The sequence below is a fragment of the Phasianus colchicus genome, chromosome 1, assembly GCF_987193195.1.
Source record: "Phasianus colchicus chromosome 1, bPhaCol1.hap1.1, whole genome shotgun sequence".
Lineage (NCBI taxonomy): Eukaryota > Metazoa > Chordata > Aves > Galliformes > Phasianidae > Phasianus > Phasianus colchicus.
Window position 1 is genome coordinate 4,435,505 of NC_143436.1, and position 20,928 is coordinate 4,456,432.

The following is a 20,928-nucleotide window of genomic DNA, read 5'->3' on the forward strand; positions in this document are numbered from 1 at the left end:
GGGATGAGGGAGGTGGTCCTGCTCCTCTGCTCTACACTGATGTGCCCTCACCTGCAGTACTGTGTCCAGATGCGGAGTCCTCAGCACAGGAGAGACATGGACCTGTTGGAGTGCATTCAGAGAAGGGACACCAGAATGATCCAAGGGATGGAACTCCTCTTCCATGAGTTCAGGCTGAGGGAGCTGGGGCTGTGCAGCATGGAGAAAAGAAGGCTGCGAGGTGACCTGATAGTGGCCTGTCAGTATCTAAAGGAGAGCTGCAGGAAAGAAGGGGGCAGACTCTTCAACAGGGATTGGGGTGGTAGAACAAGGGGAAATGGCTTCAAGGTCAAAGAGAGTAGATTCAGGTTGGATATAAGAGAAGATCTTTTACGTTGAGGGTGGTGAGGCACAGGAGCAGGTTGCCCAGTTATGTGGTTGTTACCCCATCCCTGGACACTTTCAAGGCGAAGCTGGATCAGGCCCTGGGCAACCAGATTTAACTGGGCATGTCTCTGTTCATTGCAGGGGAGGTGGACTAGATGACCTCTAAAGTCCCTTCCAATGCGAAGGATTCGATGATTCTAGCAGACACGCAGTCAGTTATTTATGCTGTAAAGAATTATCTCTTCATGTGCCTTATCTCTTCTGCTTTGGAGTTTCTTTGTTTCTTCTGTATTTTTCTAATAATCTTTATTCTTTTTTTTTTGGTACAATCCAATTTTCTTATGCATTAAGCATGAAAGATGTGCTAATGCTGTATAGGTTTCTGAGCTTTCTGTGTGTATGTTCACCTTATAACTTGAAAGCAGCAATGCACGTGATTTGAGGAGCAATCTGGTGTTTTGAGCACAAAAGTATATAATTGAAAATGCCCTTCAGAATAGATCAAGTCATGCTAATGCTTCGTTGCATGTACGAGTAAAATTATTTGCATGCGTAAATGTTGACAAAGTTGAACTCGTTATCATCAAATCTGCTGTCAAAAGTTGACCCTGAACATTTTGCAAGAAAGATGATGATTGTCTCTTTAATTACTAAATTCTGTTTTGCCTATTTAGGAGAGCTATACACAACTCTAATTACTGCCATTCGCATCAGGCTTTCTGATGGCAATGTAACTCTCAACGCTGAATGAACGTGGTGTGATATAACAGCAGTATGCAGATGCGAGGGCATCCTTTCGACTGAAGACTTTGATTATCAGATTATTATCAGACAATTGAGCTGGTATTGAAGTTGGCCAGCCATCTGTTAAGCACTCCTGCGGAACCACAGAGTCATAGATGTTAAGAGATGGAAAGTGCATTAGATCATCCAGACCGTCGTCTTGCCAGGACATGTTTTCTGCTGCATTTTTTCTTCTATGGTTTATGGCTAGAGAAACTCCAAGAACTTGGCCCTCTAGAACTCTTTTCCACAAAACTTGATGGCACATTTTTTCTTTGCCTGATATTTGGCCTAAATTTTTCCGTTTCTTTGTTTTATCGCATTATTTCAAGTCTGTGGTCTCATCTTTTAGTAATTCTTTGCTCTGTGATGCTAACAGCCTGTAACTATGAGCAGAACAGAATGATGTGATCTTGAATATTAAAGCATCGCTTACTCAAGTGCTGCACCTTCACTTCTTTAGGATTTGGGAAAAAAAAAATGATTAAAGTTAGGTTTTGTTTGTTTGTTTTTTTAAATCAAGCTGCTAACAGTATAATTTCTCAGAAGCTTATTTTATTATAGTATAAGGGTGGTCTGCTCTGGTGTTACCTGAGAATTTGTTAAAGTTATCTGAAAAGGCCACTTTCACTCTGGAATGAAAATGGATTTGTGTAGGGGTGGTAAGGCAGTGTAAATAAAGTGGTTCTGTTGTGGCATTGAGGAAGTGAGCTTATGCATGTAATGCATCACAGGGAGAAAGAATAAAATGACACTTTCCTGTTAGTGACAGAAATGCTGGAAGTTGTATCGCAGTTGCCTGCGTGTTTATTTCCCCCCCACACGCACACTTTTCATTGTCCTCTATTCTTCTCAAAGCCACTTTCTAACTGTTGTTTCCTTGTATATTTCCATTTGCTTTGGTGGGATCTGGAGGTTGCTTGTTTGTTGTTTGTTTCCCAGTGCTTGGTCTTTTCTATGAGAAGCCTTGGGTGCCCAAGCGGGGTTGGCTTGAACGTTTCCAATGTCTTAACCACAAAGAGCTTGATCAGCACCCCCCAAAACAAACATTCCCTGACCATGAGGAGGACAGTTGGGCATTGTTCTTGCTGTCATTCTGTGGGAGAGAGGCCAGTTGGTGTGAGCTGGCCATGCTGTCCTGACTCAGGCCAGAGTTCCTCTGGTCATACTCCAGTGCCTTAGCTTAAACCTCCATTTTCTAAAGCACTGCAACTGTTTTTTTCATTTCAGAGTGTCCCAAATGATGAGAGGATTGCACTGCAAGACTTCAGAGAGGAGTTTTTTGTTTGCTTTCCTTAAAACCACCTAAGAAGCTCCATACAGGCTAGGGATGTTGAAGCGAGAGGTGAGGACAAGAATATTATAAGAGGTTAAATTACTATTAGAGAGTGGATTGAAGGTATTTGGGAATTGGATTGTGTAACCAAATGGGGAAATGAATGAGAGACATGTGAATGGGTGGCTTAGTGTGATTGAGTAAGAGAAAATGCGAGTGGGCGGGTAATTAGACTGGCAAGTGAGAGAGGAGGTACGAGTGGGTGAGTTGATGGGTAGGTATGTAGCAAAAAAGTTGAAGCCATTTTATGGGCCAACTAACGATACCTGAAGGAATGGCAAAACCAACATCCCAAGGCTTGCAGGCATCATGGTGTGCTTGGGTAGAAAGGAGAGCTCCAAGACCTCTCTTGCTTTCCAGCAGTCTGTATCCAGCTCCACTGCTTCAATCTTAGTGTGCCTGTGCACCTGGTGAACCATTGTTCGTACCTTAGTCAGTTGTTGATGTTCATGCAAGAATACATGAGATGATCACCAGTTGATGGTGGTTTTGACTCTTACATGAAAGAGAAGCTATGTGAACTCAGCATATGCTTTAGCCTGTCTGGGGCATTGCCGTTTTGTGGTGGTATCTCCAGTAGTTGCAGTGATTTAGAGCTGTAGATGGAAGGAGCTACCTGGCAAATATTACAGAATCACAGAATGGTGGAGGTGGAAAGGGACCTCTGTGTCCATTGGTCCATAGCCTGCTCAAGGGGAAAAAACCCAGAGCTGTGCTCAGCCCCACATCTGGCTGGGTTCAGAGGTCCCTGAGGAAGAGACCCCACAGCCTCAGGATCTGTCTGCTAGAGATTTGTCACCCACACAGCACAGCAGTGTTGCCTGGTGACCAGAAGGAGCCTCTTAGGCTCCAAATGATGCCCAGTGCCTGTTCTTCTGGGCCTGTGTCGGCCACCACTGAGCAGAGCCTGTCTCCATCCTCTCTGTGACCTCCCTTCAGGTATTCAGGGGTGTGCTGGGATTCCCAGAGCTGCTTCTCCTTCAGGGGAGCAGTCCTAGTTCTCAGCCTCACTGTAAGTAGAGGCCGAGATTGGAGGTACAAAGATGGACGTGCTCAAGTTACAGATGTTTAACATGTCAGCCTAGCAGCATTTCCCACACTAAGAAAACATTTCATTTGAATGAACATAACACAAAGTTTAAGTATTCTTAAATAATCAGCAAACCATGACTGACAACTTTAATTAGATTTTTTTTTCCTGTATCTGGTATATTAGTTCACTATGTCTAATCAGTAATTGGTTTTAGTTTACCATAGCAGAGTTTAAACCCTATCTATGACCTTTTCTAGTCAGATACAGTCAAGCTATTGTTGAAGGTAATTACTGTACTATCCTGTTAAGGTACACTGGGTTGTGTATGGTATGTTTTCAATATTTGTTTTAATAAAGCAAGTCCTTTTCAAGCCCAAATAGGGTTGAATGACTCTTGCAGAAAGTTACAGGCTTTATCTTAGCTGCCAGAAAGGTGTGTGTTTGCTAAGGAATAACTAAAACACTGTGGGATTGAAATACCCTACTGGAGACCAGGCCCTGCAGGTCTTTACATCGAGTAACCAGGCACGGTGAGAGTTTTGCCTTGCTTGAACCTACTTCTTGAGGAAGACTGCTGTGCTTTATACGTGCTCTAACAGCAGGATGAGGGCCTAGCACACCACCCAGCCTGCTGTACCAAACAAGGTCGCTCTACCATAGTCTTTTTTTCATCTTAAGCGTCACCTGTTGCGATCTAAATCTCCTCCAAAGCTGTAAGTATAGTCACGCAAGCTCCTACAGTAGTCTGTTTAATCTTTTTTATCTGAGACAAATCCAGAAATATTTTGCTGTACTAAGGCAGATGCTGTGCTGGTACAAGGACTCAAATCTCTTGCTAATGTTCAAATGCCGTAGTGACTGTGCAAAGTAAGATGCAGAGGAATGTGTGGGTATGTTTAATGCAAGCCTGCTGGGTTGTAGATCTGTCAAAGTCCCACATTTGCATTACTTACATAAGCACAAATCCCAGTAGTGTTTACTCGTGCTTTGTGTTTTAGGAACTGCAGGAATTGAATTGCTAGGGTGAAAATCCCCTTCTTACTGCCATCAGCGGGATTGCTTAGAAGCTGGTAAAATATTGACAGTTGCAGCCCTAACTAGAAGCTTGTTTGCTGTTACGTTTGATATTATAACTAATCACAACAACCGTAAGAGCAGCAAGCGTCCTCTTTGGAAACACGCGTTGTCATAAGATTCTGAGAGTACATAGGAAAGAAAACATTAAAGTTTCTTTTCTGTTTAATTAATTGTTTGTTTTTTTGGCGGTGGCAAGGTTACAAAGGATTTGTAATAAGCATGCTTCGTCTGTTGCCATTTTTTTTCCATATGGGTGTGTGCTTCCTTTTCATTATGTTGTTTTTCTTTCTTTTTTTTTTTTCTTTTAGCATAGCCGCTCCTTTCATTTTTAGACTGAGGAAAGAGCTGCAGAAAAAAGCTTTCGTAAACACTGCGGTTCTGATCATTCTAATCCTTTATTACCTGAAGGGGCGGTTGCAGGAAGCTGCTACAGGGAAGGAGGTTTACAGTTTCCTAAAGGTTTGGGATTGTACGATGAAGCAGCGTATTTTAGATGCTACGGAGAATGTTCAGAGCAACATGGTCAAAAGGTGCGTTGTTACATCCCTTTGGCTTGGCTTACTTGACTTTAATTCTGCCCCATAGAGTTCTGAGCCTGTGAAGCTGTCATCTTAAGCACAAAACTGGAACAGGTTACCTAAAGTCTGTGCATTATCTTAATTGTTTCCTGCTGTTGTAAAACAGATTTTATTTCAGAAGATAATATCTCAATACTTTCATTACTGGGCTTTTTCTGTTTGTTCAAGGGACGTGCTAAGGAGAAAGTGAAGGAAAACACTCGATCTCAGAAAGAAGAAAGTAATTAATGCTGTTAGTTGTACTGACTGTAATGCTGAGATAGCGTCTGTAGGAAAATGGCCAGACGGCTTAAACAAGAAGTAAGAATATTTTTAGCAGGCTGAAGCTGCTTAAAATGCTGAAATGGGAGTAGGGCAGGGAGGGTGGTTTTGGGGAAAAAAAAATAAAAAAAAATTGACAAAGTCACTCATCCCATCCCTTGTGATGCTCTGAATTTCTTCTTTTTTTCTCCCTATGGTCAGTCATGTGTTCCAGTTGTGTTTGCTGCCTTAAGACTGTAACTACTTGCAAGGGGTATCTTATTTTCCTAATATTAAAAATAGGGGTGTGTAATAATAATAATGTCTTTGTAGTGATTCCTCCCTGGAAGACCTGTCACACTCTGCATTAGAGTTCAGGGCTCCCTGTTACGTGTTGCTGTGTTTTGTGGATGGACACTCCAGCAATGTGGGCTTATTAAGTTACAGCTATGGTCTGAAAGATTGTTCAGAGCAGCTTATTTTTTTATTGCCAGACAGGATTTCGCCGTTCCTTTGTCTTGTTTGGTCCAGTAGAACCAGTCCATTTGTCAGAGAAGGATTTGTCTGCTTAAAAAAAACCATACAGTTCCTTGACTAGAAGAAATGCTTAGCAGCTAACACGGAGTAAGAGATGGCAGTTCTCTGGTGGCTCAGGAGATGCTGCAAGCTTAAGGGATCTAATGTGAAGGCACACAAACGGACCAAATCATGGCTACATCCCAAGGTTTGAGATTCTGTAAAATGGTATCTTAAGTGGTACACCCATTAAAATGTGCATACAGTAACTGTCACACAGCCCTTTATAATAGGAAGGCAACCTTCTTACTTGACTAAAGTTAATAAAATTGTGTCAAGGAGTGGGATAACTATAATATGGAATAAGAGGAGATTAACCTTTCCAGTCTCAGAATCTGTAACTGAAGTATTGTGGCAAAAAGCTAAAATAAAACAGCTGTACATGCTACAAGCACAGATTGGATAAGGGACTCTGAAGAATTGATTTTGCCATAGGTAAGGAAGTGGGCTTCTGAGCTGCTTGAATTTCTCAGATGCATTTGCTTCTGTTGCTCACATGTACTGCGTAATGAATTGCCATTTTGAGCATGCAGCTCTCAAAGATGAGGTTTTCAAAGCGCTCAGCAGCAGACAGCACCTATGTGCTTCATTCCAGCTCGTGGTGACACCTTCTGGATACTGGGAAATTGGAAAATTTCACCTGCCATGTGGATAATTCATTGCAAGTTGAATTTTTTTTTTTTCTATAACATAGTGTGCATAGTAGTACAAGAAAATTGTCTGGATCTGCTGTCTCCCAGGCCTGTAACGTTGTAAAGTATTTTCTTTACAAATTGCTTTTAAAACACAAATGCGCGTATTTGAATATGCTCTGCAGATTTGTATATTTCTGTGTTTGGAAGAAACCCATAAAATTATTTCCATATTCCTTTCAGTAAATCTCTAGTTTATTATTCTGAGAAAATTTGATGCATCTGCTGTGCGCAATGATCTGCCTTTCTGAGCCGCAGATGCACAGCCTTGCATATCTTGTCAGATCAGTGTAGCAACTGCTTTTACAAAGTACGTGACAATGTACAACCTCCTATCTGAGAACCAGATCAGACTTAAAATTGGGACTGGGTCCAAAAAAATAAAATACTGCAATCAATCTACTCCCTGTGTCAGCATTCAGATTCATTTCTGTTACATACACTGCTGGGAACTAAAGCGGAAAATACACGCTGCCATCCAGAAACAGATTCCTGAGTCATGGAAGATGGCTGAGATGGGCGTTGTTGATAGGAGTTGCTTAAAGGCTCCCATTTTTGCAGAAGCCTTCTGGTCTGACAGACGCTGAAGGCAGTGTTCTAAGCCTGCGTGACACTAAGGAAGTCACTGTGTGACAATCCGGATGCCACGTGACTTCCCTGTTTACAGTCAGCTCAGCTGTAAATACATGTATGTGAAACAGCAGCAGCAGAATTATCTGCTCCTGTCGTAACATCCTCGGTCTGTGTGGTCGTCAGCCTTCCACCTCCTCCTCGATACCAGTGGGGATTTGCAGCATTCAGTCCCTGGAAGACTGTATTTAAGAGCTGATGAGTTCAGACTGCCTTGACCTCTTGCTTAAGAGCATGTGTTTCCTTCCCGTCTGCCTGCTTGCTGCTATTCTTGGCTGCTGGCCGGCACCTCTCCTGTCCACAGGCACGTGGCGTGTGGGCAGGTGGTCTTCTCCTCACCCATGTCCTGCATGCTTTCTGCTTAACCCTGTCATTTCCCTTTTCCCAGCGTTAGCCACCATCTCTGCAGTGGGCTTGGTGGAAGCAGATGAGTCAGCAGCGTTCCAGCGAGGAGGATGGACGGCCCTGAGAGCCACTGCCACGGCAGCGCTCAGGTGCGTAGCATTGTACTGCATGGCACAGGGTCGCCTTGGGGTTACAGCAGTAAATCTTTCAGAATGAATCGTGTTCTGGAAGTGTAAGGGCTCCTTTCTGGGCAAACCCACTTGCCAGTGTCTAATCTGCACCTTAAAGCTCTGCTTGGTAAATCCCCAAGCTTGCAGTTCTGCCTGCCCGCATGTGGAGACCTTAACATCAAAATATGTTTCTTGATAAAGAACAGTGGAACCTCTTGTGTCCACAGTCACAATAAAAAGCCTTCTAAAGGCTTTATTCCTTTTTCTAATTCTCGTTACACTATGGATGTGCAGTGGACTACATGGGTGGCATTTGGCACTGGTACAAAGGCAGAATAACTTCGTACATGTGCCCGTACCTGTTTACGAGTGTACAGGGTTCAGTTGCTGGCACATGAGTGATGCTTCTGAGACACCTCATGGGACGTTCCTATGGGGCTGGCAGGTACATCAGGAGTTTTCTGGGAGTATCCCAGTGTTGTGGAATGTTAGCTGCAGGCCAAGTACAGCACCTGACGTGACAGGAGGCATAGGTGCTATTTTTAGGCAAATAATTTTAGTTCTGAGTATCCTGAGGGGAGCAATACTGCTGTACAGGTGTTGCTGTGGTGCTGGGTCTGTACTGAGAGTTTCCAGTGTTACATTTCATCCATACATAAGAGGAAACAAATATAAATAAGGAATAGTGTAAAAGTGAAAAACACTTTCACATCTTTGCACTGAACATCTCAGAACTTGTGATAGTGAATTGGGATGCAAAGAAACCAGCATTTTTTACTGCATCTGGAATCTGATGCAGAAGAACATCATTAGGCCTGGGACCAGTAAATTCTTATGAGTGTGATAACACTTAGTGCTTACATTTTCCATATTAATTCATCAAATCATCATAGAACGGCATGAGTCAGAAGGGATGTTAATAGCAATCACATTCCAGCCTCCAAATTTGAGTATCAGCATCACATTTCCCCATTAAGTTTTTTAAATTATTTTTAATTAGAATTTTTGGTTGTGTTTTATCATATCGTGGTAGTAAATAGTGAATTGTTCTTCTGTGGGAGTAGAGGAGAACATAAATTTTGAGCCAAAACACTGCAGCACCTAAGAAAATTGGGCTTCTGTTTTTAATTGCCAATTTCTTTCTCTTTCCTGTCAGCCTTGATTTAAAGGGAAAAAAAATCAACAAGCCCATTGTGATGTTTTTGATTAGGTTTCAACAGAGATAATAAAAGTATAGTGTCCTTTTGTGAAAGGAGTTTTTAATTATTGTTAATTGTACTTGCTAGCTTCATTTCTGAAGGGAAACGGAGGTGACCTCATTCCAAAAGTTGTCAGTCTCATGCTAGTGTCATTCACCGCCTGGAAAAGATGTTGCTCTTTGTTTCTTTTTGCTTTTCTTAATGAGGAGCTGTCAGCTGGCCTGATGGTCCCTGCAGCTTTGGAAACACTTTCCAAACTCAGTTTCAGTGGCTTTCTTGTTTCTGAAATGTTCGGCTTAAACGACAGAGCTGAATTATGTCAGAGGAGCACAGGAACAGTAGAGGATTTTAGATGTGCGGTTGGCCTGTCTGCTTGATAACATCTCTAACAGCAACAAGTATGAAAGATCTGGGGAGAGGTTATGGAGTTCTTGTAAAAGGATAGTTGCAAAGGTTTGAGGAATCGTGTGCCTTGTTTTTTCACTCAAATTAATGCTCTTGAATGTTTTCCATTATTTACCCAGAGGCCTGATTTGTGAAGCCTTAAAAGATCTTACCTCTGGTATTCTTGTGGCATTGAGCTGTGCTTACAGATGCACTGAGTATTCTCCCACTCTCCAGGCTGTAAGCCATGCAAGGCAGTGGGAGTTCTGTGTCTGTGCACATTGCTGCTCTCAGTGCATTTTAAGACCAGTATCCAGTTGGGATTGTATTATAAGTAGCTAAAATATATACATCATTTTAGTTCATTGTACATTACCTTGCATTAGAAGGATGAGCAGGAGTGCTTCTTTTGTCTCTTCATAGTTCTTCATTTCATACACCACTTTTTTGTTACATCTTACATGAACAGTCTCTAAATACCTGAAACTTTACAATTCCATTTCAGTTTATCCAATGCAGTCTGCCTCTTTGTCTGCTGTATATCTCAGCCTAGCTGAAAATCCCCATTTCTCATCAGTACCTCCATACTCTTTCATAAAGATGCTATGACAAGCTCATCTGGCAAGTTGATCCCATCTTTGTTGCCTGTTGTACAGCAATGCATAAAGACAGATTTTCACAACCGTTGTCTTTTAACACCAAACTCCAAGTGAGATCATTATCAGTGAGTCTCCTGAACTCCTGGGGCTGGAATCTTTGCTCAGTTATTGCTCAAGCAAACTCTTGCTGACTTTGATCACTCTGCTTCTTTTCTGTCACAGACGTTTATTTAAAGCTGCTGATTCCTTCTCGGTACCAAAACTACTGACTTGGAGACACAGAGCAAGGTGCCAACGGGTCTCTCTGCAAGGAAATAAGTGTTCCACTGTTTAGTTTTCTAACAATGGCCTGGAGAGATCTGTAAGTTCAGTGAGTTACATTCATTGGATATCATCACTACTTACCTAAATTTAGCATTGTGAACCACAGCCTGGAGCACCCAGTTCATCTCATTCCTTTACTTTCTGCCACTCATTATAAACAGGTTCCAGGTCTCAGCAATGTGAGATGTTGGGGCTATCTAAAAAGGTTTATATTCTGTGACATCCAAGATTTCATTTGGGCACCAAGAGCAGAAGTTTTTCCAAAGGAAGGAGGACACATGTTTCAATTAGAGCACTGAACTCTGATCACCTTACACCGACTTGATTCTGTCCTCCTTTTTGTTGTCTGTAGCACGGGGTTAACAACTGCACCTTAAAGGTTTATGCTGAAATCACAGAATTGTGACATTTTGATAAGACTTCTGCAGTTTTGTCAAAGTAGATGCAAAATAGAAATAATGTTAATTTTTTTCATCTCCCAAACAGAATCGCGTTTGGTATTCTTACATTGCTTTATTTCCTATTTGTAAAAGGTGTGGAACTGTTCTAATCTTCACTTTCATAAAATGGTAGAATCATTTGAGTTGGAAGGGAACTTTAAAGGCCCTCTATTCCAACTCCCCTGCAGTGAACAGGGACATCTACAGCTTTATCTACTTTCTCCAAATCTGAGTTATCATGTGAGGTACTCTGCCTGCTGAAGGTGCATTCAGACAGAACCTGGTAGGATGTCATTTCTGAAATGGTGGTACCATGTTGGGGACCTGTGTGTATCAGCACAAGGTGATCATCATAGTGAACAGAAAAGCAGGATGTTGAGTCTTGTCCCTTGTTCTCACAAACTGTTGCAGAGATTGTAGCTTACAGGGTATTGAATTGTTGGACTATCTTTTGTACAGTTTGACTCCCAGATTCTGAAAGGGAATGGATGATCTGCTTCTACCTGCTGACTAAAGACAATTCAGAAACACAGTTACCCTGTCTAGAAGAGATGCAGAGAGATTTCTTAACACTGAACTGCCCAGCGGTGTATGAGGAGCAAAGCTGTATCCTGAGTTCAGACAGAGTCTCTTTTTTCCCTACCAAGGAATATTTTCAAGTGCTGGAGGAAAAGCAAGCTTGGATGTTGTGGTGGCAGATGCAGAGCTGTGTGGGAGAGCAGGTTTATTCTCGTCTTTCACATCTTGACAGCTCCCCACGTTCCTTTTTGACCGTGGGCACGGGACACACAAGCTTCATGTAGGCAAAACTAAAATAAAAAGGGAAAACAACTTAAAACTGCCCTAGGCAAAAAGAAATGGCGGCGAGAATACCAAAGGATTGAGCAACCTGGGGATGTTGTTTCTTTTAAGGATTCTGACTATAAATGACGTCACTTAGATAGTTGGGATGTTTGTGAGCACTACAGGGCTTGGAAAGGGAAAGCTGATCGGAAAAACACTGGGAAGCTGAATAATTTGTTATGTTTTATGACTCCGTGGTAGTTAATGGGACAGCTATTACTCATGAGTTGTCACTGCACATCTAGAAAATTCCTCTGGGTTTCAAAACTGGCAGGAAAAAGTAGTTTCCTAAAAACCATTGAATTAATGAGACAAAGCCTATTGCTCAGTCCTGGACAGGAAGGGTCAGAGGCGGAGTTATGCACAACTCATTGTTGGAAATCTTCCCTGCAAGATGTTTGAAAGAGCAGAAAGTGCTGGGGGGAATTAGTAGTGCAGAAAGCAGGCTTAGCATCTCACTTTCATAATGTACTACTGTCAGTCTGGGAAGAAAAGAGCTTGATTGGATTGTAACAAATCCTTTATTTTTCATTCCCTTACCTCCATAAATATCTGGTACTATGGTGCAGAACTGCTAAAGAGATGGGATTTGAGGAAAGCTTGTCTTACTCATGGGCAATAGCACAAGGCAGTGTGTCAGGAATACTGAAACTCAAACTTATGGACGTGTACTGACGGAAAAGAAAAAAGCATTTGTTTTTATATCTTCATTATACAACTCTGTGTTTTCACAGTTTTATAGTTCATGTCTGTCATTTTTCTGACTTCGTATGCGAGGGTTATTCCATAGGTTTAAACAGTGCAGTTTGCATATTTTAATTTAGTTATTTTAGTTATTTCAACCTATCCTGTCCCATCCATACAGGGTACGCTTTATCCTTATCTTAACTGGAAACCAAATACCGATTTTATGGTCCCTGAAAGCAGGATGAGTGCTGTTTCAGTTGGATGTTTCACAGCTCAGTGTAAATAGAAGACTGCTTCAGTCTGGAAATGCAACTGGATATGTTCTCCAGCAAACTCCGGACGTGCCTTCTCTCTTGGAGAAAGTGCTGATAGTTCATTGGCTATAAGGGAAATCTATAGAATGTCAGAGGTACGATTCAGTGATTAATAATAGAGTCAGCAAGACACTGTAACAATTCTGCTGCAAGTTTGTCATGTATTACAGTACCTCAAACGTAATCATGTTCATTCCTCCATTTATTTCAGTGCTTTTGTTTGTTACTGTCCTTGCAGTTACATCCAAGATTCTTCTGCTTACTCTTTTTCCTATACACAAACTTTCATCCAGAATATTACCAGTTTCACACAGAGGTAACAGCAGAAGTGGTACATTTTTAGCTTCACATCATTAGCTGCGTACATGCAGCATGCACACTTTTGAAACAGGCAGTACTGAGAAGGTTCTGAATTTTCTGAAAAGCACGTAGATGCTGAGCTTTATGTCCTTGGATTTTTGCTCTTGGTTATGGAACTCACTGTCTGGGCCAGAATGAGGAAATACTTCCTGCATCTGCTGTGAAGAAGTGCTGGATCACAGAATAGCTCAGTTTTCACCACGGCAGAAAGGGAACTTTGAACCATGACTGCAGCTGTTGGGGGAACACTTCAGGACTTACGAGGATAGCAGGGGTGTGATGTAATTCTCATTATTTTGGACACAAAGCAGTTAGGATAGAGGGAGGCACTTCCAAGAAACCTTGTTTGTGATGTGTTAAGCAAGCGTTGGGGCACCAGTAAATGCAGTCACATGTGTACGTGGGCAGCAAGCACAGGGATGCTCAGGTGAGCTCTTAAAGGACTTATCAGGGTGCCAGGAGTAGTGTGGCCAGTTCAGGAGTCGTCGTATTGTGCTGAATGTCCACTGCTTCCATATTTTGGGCTGGTCAGAAGGCGCAGCAGATGGCTATGACAGTACAAAACACAGCTCTCCTGCTTTTAGGGTAGGAGCTCTTGTAGCAAGACTGCTGCCTCCTTACTGCCTTGTTAGGGAAGGAGCTGTATGACAGCATTGCTTTTCTTGTATCATACAGTCATCAAAGTTGGAAAAGACTTCTAAGATCATCTAGACTAACAGTAAGGCCATCCCCACCATGCCCACTAACCATGTCCCTCAGTGCCCTATTTCCCCTTCTCTTGAACGCCCCCAGGGACAGTGACTCCACCACCTCCCTGGGCAGCCTGTGCCAGTGCCTCACCACTCTCTGATAATAAATTTTTCCTGATATCCAACCTGAGTGATGGGTTCCAGGCTCTTTCAGGGGACTTGCCTGATGTTCATGCTGATGGTTTGTTTTGTGTTGTTTTTTTTTTTTTTACCTAAATGTGGGTTGCAGGTGAGTCTAGATGAGAATCACTCCAAATGGGACACCTTTAATTGTAAGCAGCAAGTCACTCTAGGCTCTAAGGTCGTACATTGACACCAAAGCAACTACTTGAGTTTGATCACTCCATGCTTCTCCATCATGCCAAAATTTAGGCAGAATGAAAAAAAAAACCTGACACTTAACTCATTGTTTCTCCCTTTACATCCCTTAGCCTGCAGTGGGAGCAGGGGGGGGAGAGGACTGGCTGGTGGCATGGTGACAGGCCGCATGTCTGGCACCCTGCCTGGTGGAGAGGGGTGCTCGCCACGCAGCCGTCTGCGCAGACAGTCATGTCATGCTGCTCTGTGCTGTCACTCGTTAAGCAGAAAGACAGTAGGCTTCCTGAAGCTCAAGTCACATGTATTGTGCACCAGTTAAAAAAAAAAAAAAAAAAAATTTGGCTTGCTGCTGATAGAAACCTAACTTAATTTTACCATTAAAGAGGGCTTAATATAGTCTACTAATGTTATCATTGTTCGCCTGATTTCCCTTCTCTGCTGATTGTGTCTCCTTCCCTGTTTTCTCTCCATGCTGAAAGGAAGCTGCTAGAACAGTCAGCATTGCTGAGAGGCAGACCATGCCTCTGGAGGATGCTGTTCTGTGTTTGCTCCGGAATGTGGGCACTTTGCACAGTCTGGTAGCACAGCCCTGCACCATGCCAAGTTGTCCTCCTGTCACCTGCTCTACACTTGGAGTTTGTATGCATATCTATGTGCGTACCACGTTCTTATCCCTATCAGATTTTCCTTCTGAAGACTGCCTTCTCTTTTTTTCCCTTTTTTTCTTATATCTTACTTTGCCAGGTCCTTTTCTGCAGCTGACGTTACACAGCACATACTTACTTACCCCAGTCATCACTTCAACTGTTACATCCTTTTAACCTTCACAGTTGTTACAGTAGACAATTGTGGGGATAATTTAGAATGAATTTACTTGGCCAGTATTAAAACCACAAAGAAATCCAAAGTAATTCTGTGCAAAAGGAATCTCTTGATGAAATTATTTGCAAGGGGCTGAAAGGGGAATACATTGTGAAAACCCAGTCCAGCTGCAAGGCAGTGCCTTGGGGACACCATTGTGGGCTGGCAGCTGCATATGTCATGTCAAACCTGTTCTAACCACTGCACAGTGAATGCAGAATGGTCAGCATTGCTGAGCAGGGAGTGGGCCTTGCTGACAGATGCTTACTGCTATTTATGTTATGCATTAATTCAGTGAGTTCTGTGTCTTTAGTGCAGTTCCGTTCTCTGTGACAATTCCCCTTTTCTCATCGTGTCTAAGAAATTAAATTGAATTTGCAAATTATTACAAATTGATATTAGGATGCCTATTAACAGATCAGACTCAATGAAAGCCATACCATGAAGTAAGTGAGCTCATTTAGTCATTGATTAATTGATTTAACTATCTCTCTATTGTAGATAGGAGAGTTCAAATGAAGACCTAACTCTTCTTCAGTAAGTCAGCAGGATTGTTTTGATTGTTTTGTCACTGTTTATTGTTCCTTAGTAGCCACATTTCTACAAGCGTTATGTTGAACCATTTGTTAAAGACCACTTCTAGGCTAGCTTTTGTATCCTGAATCCATTTGAAACTTCAAAGTCTGTAGTCACTTTTTCTTAGCACTAATTCTTCATCTTTATCTTCTTTTCCCTGGGGAAACATTCAGTACATCGTCCAGGTTGAATTTTTATCTTGACACAGCGTCCTTAATTTCTGTGATCTCTGCTAATCATATTCTTAATGCATTCATCAGAAGGTCTTCCACTCAGCAATGTCCTCTCTGTACACATTCTGTGTCTCTCTTGGAAGTTTTCTTCCTTAGCATGTATTTGGCTACTGCTGCAGTGAGGTTGCAGGTGCAGAGGGGTGTGCATCATTTCATCTGTCTCCTGAGATGTTTCCCTGACTTTCACACATCTGAACTGATAGTGGTCAGCTGCAGCTCAGTGTCATTTCAACAGAAAGGAGCTTTCTCCCGTGCAGGCCTTCTTGTAAATGCCACAGAAGTACCTCAATTTTAAGTTTGTACCTTCCTATGATGCCTGGAGTCGATAGGCCATCAAGCTGCTAATCTGCCTACGTGGGAGATTTTATTGTCTGATTATTCCTTATGCTTTCTTTTCTTTTGATATCTCTTTACTCTTCCTTATCTCAGACACTAAAACAGAAAACAGACTGCTTTGATTCTGATCTCTATGAAACTCTCAGATTGATGTATGTTGGTCCATCATCAGGACTCTGCCCTGCTACAGCAGTTTTACAGTGCTTCCCCTGGAAACCATAGGGAACCTTAACATCTCTGTAATGAAATAGCTTTATCGTGTGCTCAACCTGAGTTTCTCAGGTCCCAGAGAAAATAAGACCAGAAACATCAGCCTGCTTTGTTTTGATGCTGAATAGACAATTTGCTGACCTTATTTGTAGCTTGGAAATGTGGAGCTGGATACAAAGAAGAGACTAATACAATCAAAAGATTGGATGTTAGGGAAAAACTCAAAAAGAGTGGTGAGATATTGGCACAGGCTGCCCACAGAGGTGGTGGAGTCACTTTCCCTGGGAGTGTTGAAGAAAAGGGGAAACATGGCACTGAGTTGCATGGTTTAGTGAGCATGATGGGGATGGGTTGACGGTTGGACTGGATGAGCTTAGAAATAATTTCCAACCTTAATGATGCTATGATTCTATGAAAAGCAAGTTGCAGCAAAATAGATACATGTATGTTCTGTTCTTCAGGTAGATAGGAACATATTTTCCTAGTACGGTTAAAGCAAAGAACACTCTGCAAAACAAAATTAGTTTCAAAATCCAGCACTTTTTCACTTTTTCACATCTCTTGTTTGGCTCTATTTAATATGTTGAGCTTTATGCTGTGGTTCTATAATTAGTTCTGTAATTTTCTGTGGCGTGTACCGGCATCAGTGTTCATTATTGAAGCACATTGCCTGTTTTTATCCTAGAGATGTATTTTGTCCTGTAACAGCAGTCAAATGCGTGAACTGAGCATTTTGAAGAGGTTCAGGAATGAGGAACAGTAAATGCTCAAAATTGCACGTGGTCCAGGGGATGTAATAATTTCAGTGCTGCCAGTGCTAGTGCCAGGTGATGGGGAATCCTTCATCTTTGCTGCATGTGTGTTGAAGATGGCTCTCATCTCCTGGCTCAGGCTGGATGTGGCTCTGGGCAGCCTGGTCTGGTGGTTGGTGACCCTGCACATAGCAGGGGGGTTGAAACTAGATGATCATTGTGGTCCTTTCCAACCCAGGCCATTCTATGATTCTATGACTTTTCCAGTCTCTAACATAACATATGAGCCAGTCATCTGTCCCTAAAATCTTCAGGTACACCTGTCGACCCTCTCACTTCAGAGCCAGAAGAAAAACTGTTTGATAAGGTCGTGTTCCTTGATCTACAATAACAGGTGCAGAAAAGAAGAGGTTATGTATAGATATAACTTCTCATATGAGTTTTTTTGAATATATGAATACATGTACATAAAACCACTGGGTGGCTCTGTTTATTCTGTTGGTCAAAGAGAGGGGCGGTTCCTGGAGTGATGGGAAGTGACAGCAGCTCCTATTTATGTGTACCACTTTCTTAATCTGCAATAGAATGTGGTAATCTGAGATGGAAGGGAACTGGTAAAAATGTGTGATAGCCATGTGACTTTTCCTCTGCTTTTGTAAGGAGATACTTTTGTAATGAAAATGCAAACATACACTTAAATAAATGCTTTTATGAATTCCAGGTGCTGATCTCTGCAAGTGCCTTCCCTATGCCAAAGAAAGAACATGTTTTTGATGGAAAACCTACTTTTAAATGAGTACAAACGGTAAGGTAAATAATCCCCATTCCAGTAAGTTGATGGAATACATTCTCTACACGGGATGTGTTTCCTGCTGAGAAATATGTGGACAAATATATCTGGCATGTATTGTGGTTCTCACTGTGCAGCCTGGTATGTAGGAAGTAGGCATCTTGAAAAAATGAATTTTTTTCTTCTTAAACATGACAGAAGAGAGATTCAAAGGTGGTTTGTTTTGTTCTGAAAATATTTCTGGTTTGGCTTTTGTGTTTTTTGCAATGTCACTCCTCATAGGAGGAGTCAGGAATACTTGAATCTTCAGATAGAAGATCTTTTGCAGCCTGTTTATCAGGTATGGGGATGCATTTGGGATTAAAAATAATCACGTTTGGGTCTGATTTGATTTCTTATCCCTGTTATTTGCTATCTTCTTTCTTTCTGCTAGTTTTATTTTACTTGCTCTCCAGTTATCAGAGAATCTTTCAAAATAGTCATGATTGAAGGCTGTGTAATACCAGAAAAAATACAGAGAAATAAACACTTTTGTGTGTGTTCATTGTTACTTTTGAGTCATACCTAAGAGGAATTATTTCCAGATCACCTTTCTTTCTCTGACAGGCAAGTTAGCAAGATTTTTTTATGTAGCAGTGTAAGTAAATCCAGTACTGAAGATATGCAGAGGGGAGAAAAAGTTACGAGCGCCTCATTTGGAGAGCTCCCTTTGTAGAGGCATGAGTGGATGTGGTACAATGCAAAGCACAAGAATGTAGACAGTAGGTGTAGTTTTTGAGTGCTTCGTGACAGGACCATTTCTGCTTAGCATTAGGATTAGCACTTCCCTTGGATCTTACGTAACGGAGACTTTGCTGGGGTGGTTTCTAAATAAGATCATTGCTCTTCAGATTCCAAAAGATGTAAGTCAGAGGAAATATTTTAAACTGAAGAACTGTTTTATTTTCGTAGTGATTATTGGTTTCCTCCCTGTTCCCAGTAAGAAACTACAGTGTATGTAAAACAGCAGTGGGAATGAAAAAAATGATGTTTTTAGAGTAAAAAGACATCAGGAAGAAACAGTGGGTTTTGCTGCGAATGGTAATGTACTTCTAACACACCTTAAAAAATAGGGAATTAAGTTAGTCATTGATCTTCCTGTACAATTTCTAAAGCGCAGCATGTGACACTTCTGTCCAGAAAGCTATGATGCCCTCCAAAAAAAAAAAAGATTGCACACCTCTCTGCTGCCCCAAAGATTGCTGTTCAACAGAGCAGCAGTCAGCTGCTGTGCTGATGGGCACAGGATGGGAACATGGGCAGAAATAGTGGAGTGAGAGACAGAAGCCTGGCTACTCCTGTTCCCTTCCTGTTTCAGTAGCTCTTTCTGAGTTGGGGGATGGCTGATTCCAAGGAGTTAGACAGACTGTTTCACTGTTCTCTGCCTCACATTCTCACAAGTACTGCAAAAAAGAAGCGTGATGGTAATATTCATATAGATCTGCTTATCATTCCTTGCAGAGCAGTGAGTACTGGTTGTGCTTGAATTTGAGTGCACAGAAATCTCTCTCCCCCTGTAAGAATTGAAGTCAGTTCTTTTACAGTAATTTTTAGTAATGCATAATTCATATACTATAGTTTTTGTCACATGAGCATCTCACTGTATTTTTCCCAGCTTGATAAGCTTGCTTTTGTATTTTTAGGATTTCTTTTTCCCTAATAATCCCAAAAATATGAAGAGGTTTCAGAGACTTGCATAGCAAGGAGATTGCTTCATTCAGTAGGTGATTCTCCTGCTCCTACTATTTACAGGTCCTTCTTCTGCAAGGAATTATTTACCCTAGTATGGGGCTATGCCACTGCCAGGGATTCAGTGCCTCAAAGTAAAACAAATGAGTTAAATCTTACTTTTATCATTCAGTAATTTTTGGATCTCTAGTCCAAAGTGACTCATTTGACAGGGAACACAGTGTCTGTTTTCTAAGTTTAGTAGTAAACTTTGGTTGCCTGTTTTATTGATTTGACTGTAAAAGCACTCGAAGTTCAGACCTTGAGAAATGGGCTCAAAGCCTGTTGAGGAGTCTGGAGGAAGAGAAGAATGATTATGAGGTTACATTTTCAATTGTCTATTTCAAGAGCAACACAAACAGCTTCTGACATTTTATTTTTTTTTTCCAGATTGAGGACAACCCTTTCTTGTTCATAATGGATTGCTCAGAAAAAAAGACAATTGGACATGGTAGAAGCTGTTTTTTTCCTAAGGTATAGCACATCTGTGTCCCTCCTTGGCATCAGGTGGTACTTGTAAATATTTTGCAGCATTAGCCATCAGACCTTTCCTGTTAGAAGCTTTGAGAAGCTTCGAAAATGAAAAACATAAGCATATTATGCATTCAGAACAAATGAATTGGATGTTTGCTTAGTGGGTAATACTGGTCTTTATTCAAGGGCTGTTCGCCCATTCCAAAGGAAATTCCCTCAATTGCTTGCTTGGTGAATTTTTTCATTAGAGCTAAACAAAGGACAGGAAGGAAAGTGAGGTATGCAAAGTATTGTCATCAGTGTAGGAAATCTTAACAGTAATGATTTGTCATGTCATTAATTTCCTTCCCCAAGTGACTAAACAATTTTTCTTGTTACCTGTTTATGTCAAGCTAGCACAGACCTTGTAGTCATTAAATCACAGCTGTAGAAGCTTAGGTTGTTTCTTTCACATTGCCAGTTCTAAGATAACAAAATTACTCAGCAAAAAAAAAAAAAAAAAAAACACTAGGGAAAAGTTTAGGCAGCAGGCCAGCAGTGAAAGCTGGGCATTTTATGAAGACCTAGTAAAACTTTAGTAAGAATCTCAAAGTTTGATGTATTGATTTTTGTCTGTAAGTTCAAGAAGTATTTCATTGCAGACTGAAACTCTCATCTCTGTTTCTTGTGACCAGCTGAGCAAGGGAGATGGGATTTGATGTTATCCAAGGTGTAATTCCACAGTTCATGTCTCTAGCTAGCGCCAGCTTAATAAGTTTCTGCCTACTCCCATCCGCTCATTTCCAGCTCAGCAGCAATGCGGTGCCATCTCTTTCCTCACCATGTGAAAACCCAGGACTCTGAAAATACCTTAGTAAGGAAAAGAAATGCAAATAAATGCTTTTTT

General features: G+C 41.5%; 1 protein-coding gene across 11 annotated transcripts in view; it reads left to right on the top strand.

Moving 5' to 3' along the window:
• Positions 1 to 20,928, top strand: part of LOC116239616 (uncharacterized) — a 92,984-nt gene that overhangs the window by 61,766 nt on the left and 10,290 nt on the right. For 2 of the 11 annotated variants that reach the window (XM_090134210.1, XM_090134217.1), the window contains exon 5: positions 17,733 to 20,042. In XM_090134210.1, the coding sequence (XP_089990336.1) occupies positions 17,733 to 17,807 (75 nt within the window). In that variant the 3' untranslated portion in view covers positions 17,808 to 20,042. The other 9 variants (XM_090134266.1, XM_090134226.1, XM_090134234.1 and 6 more) reach the window with 9 other exon arrangements.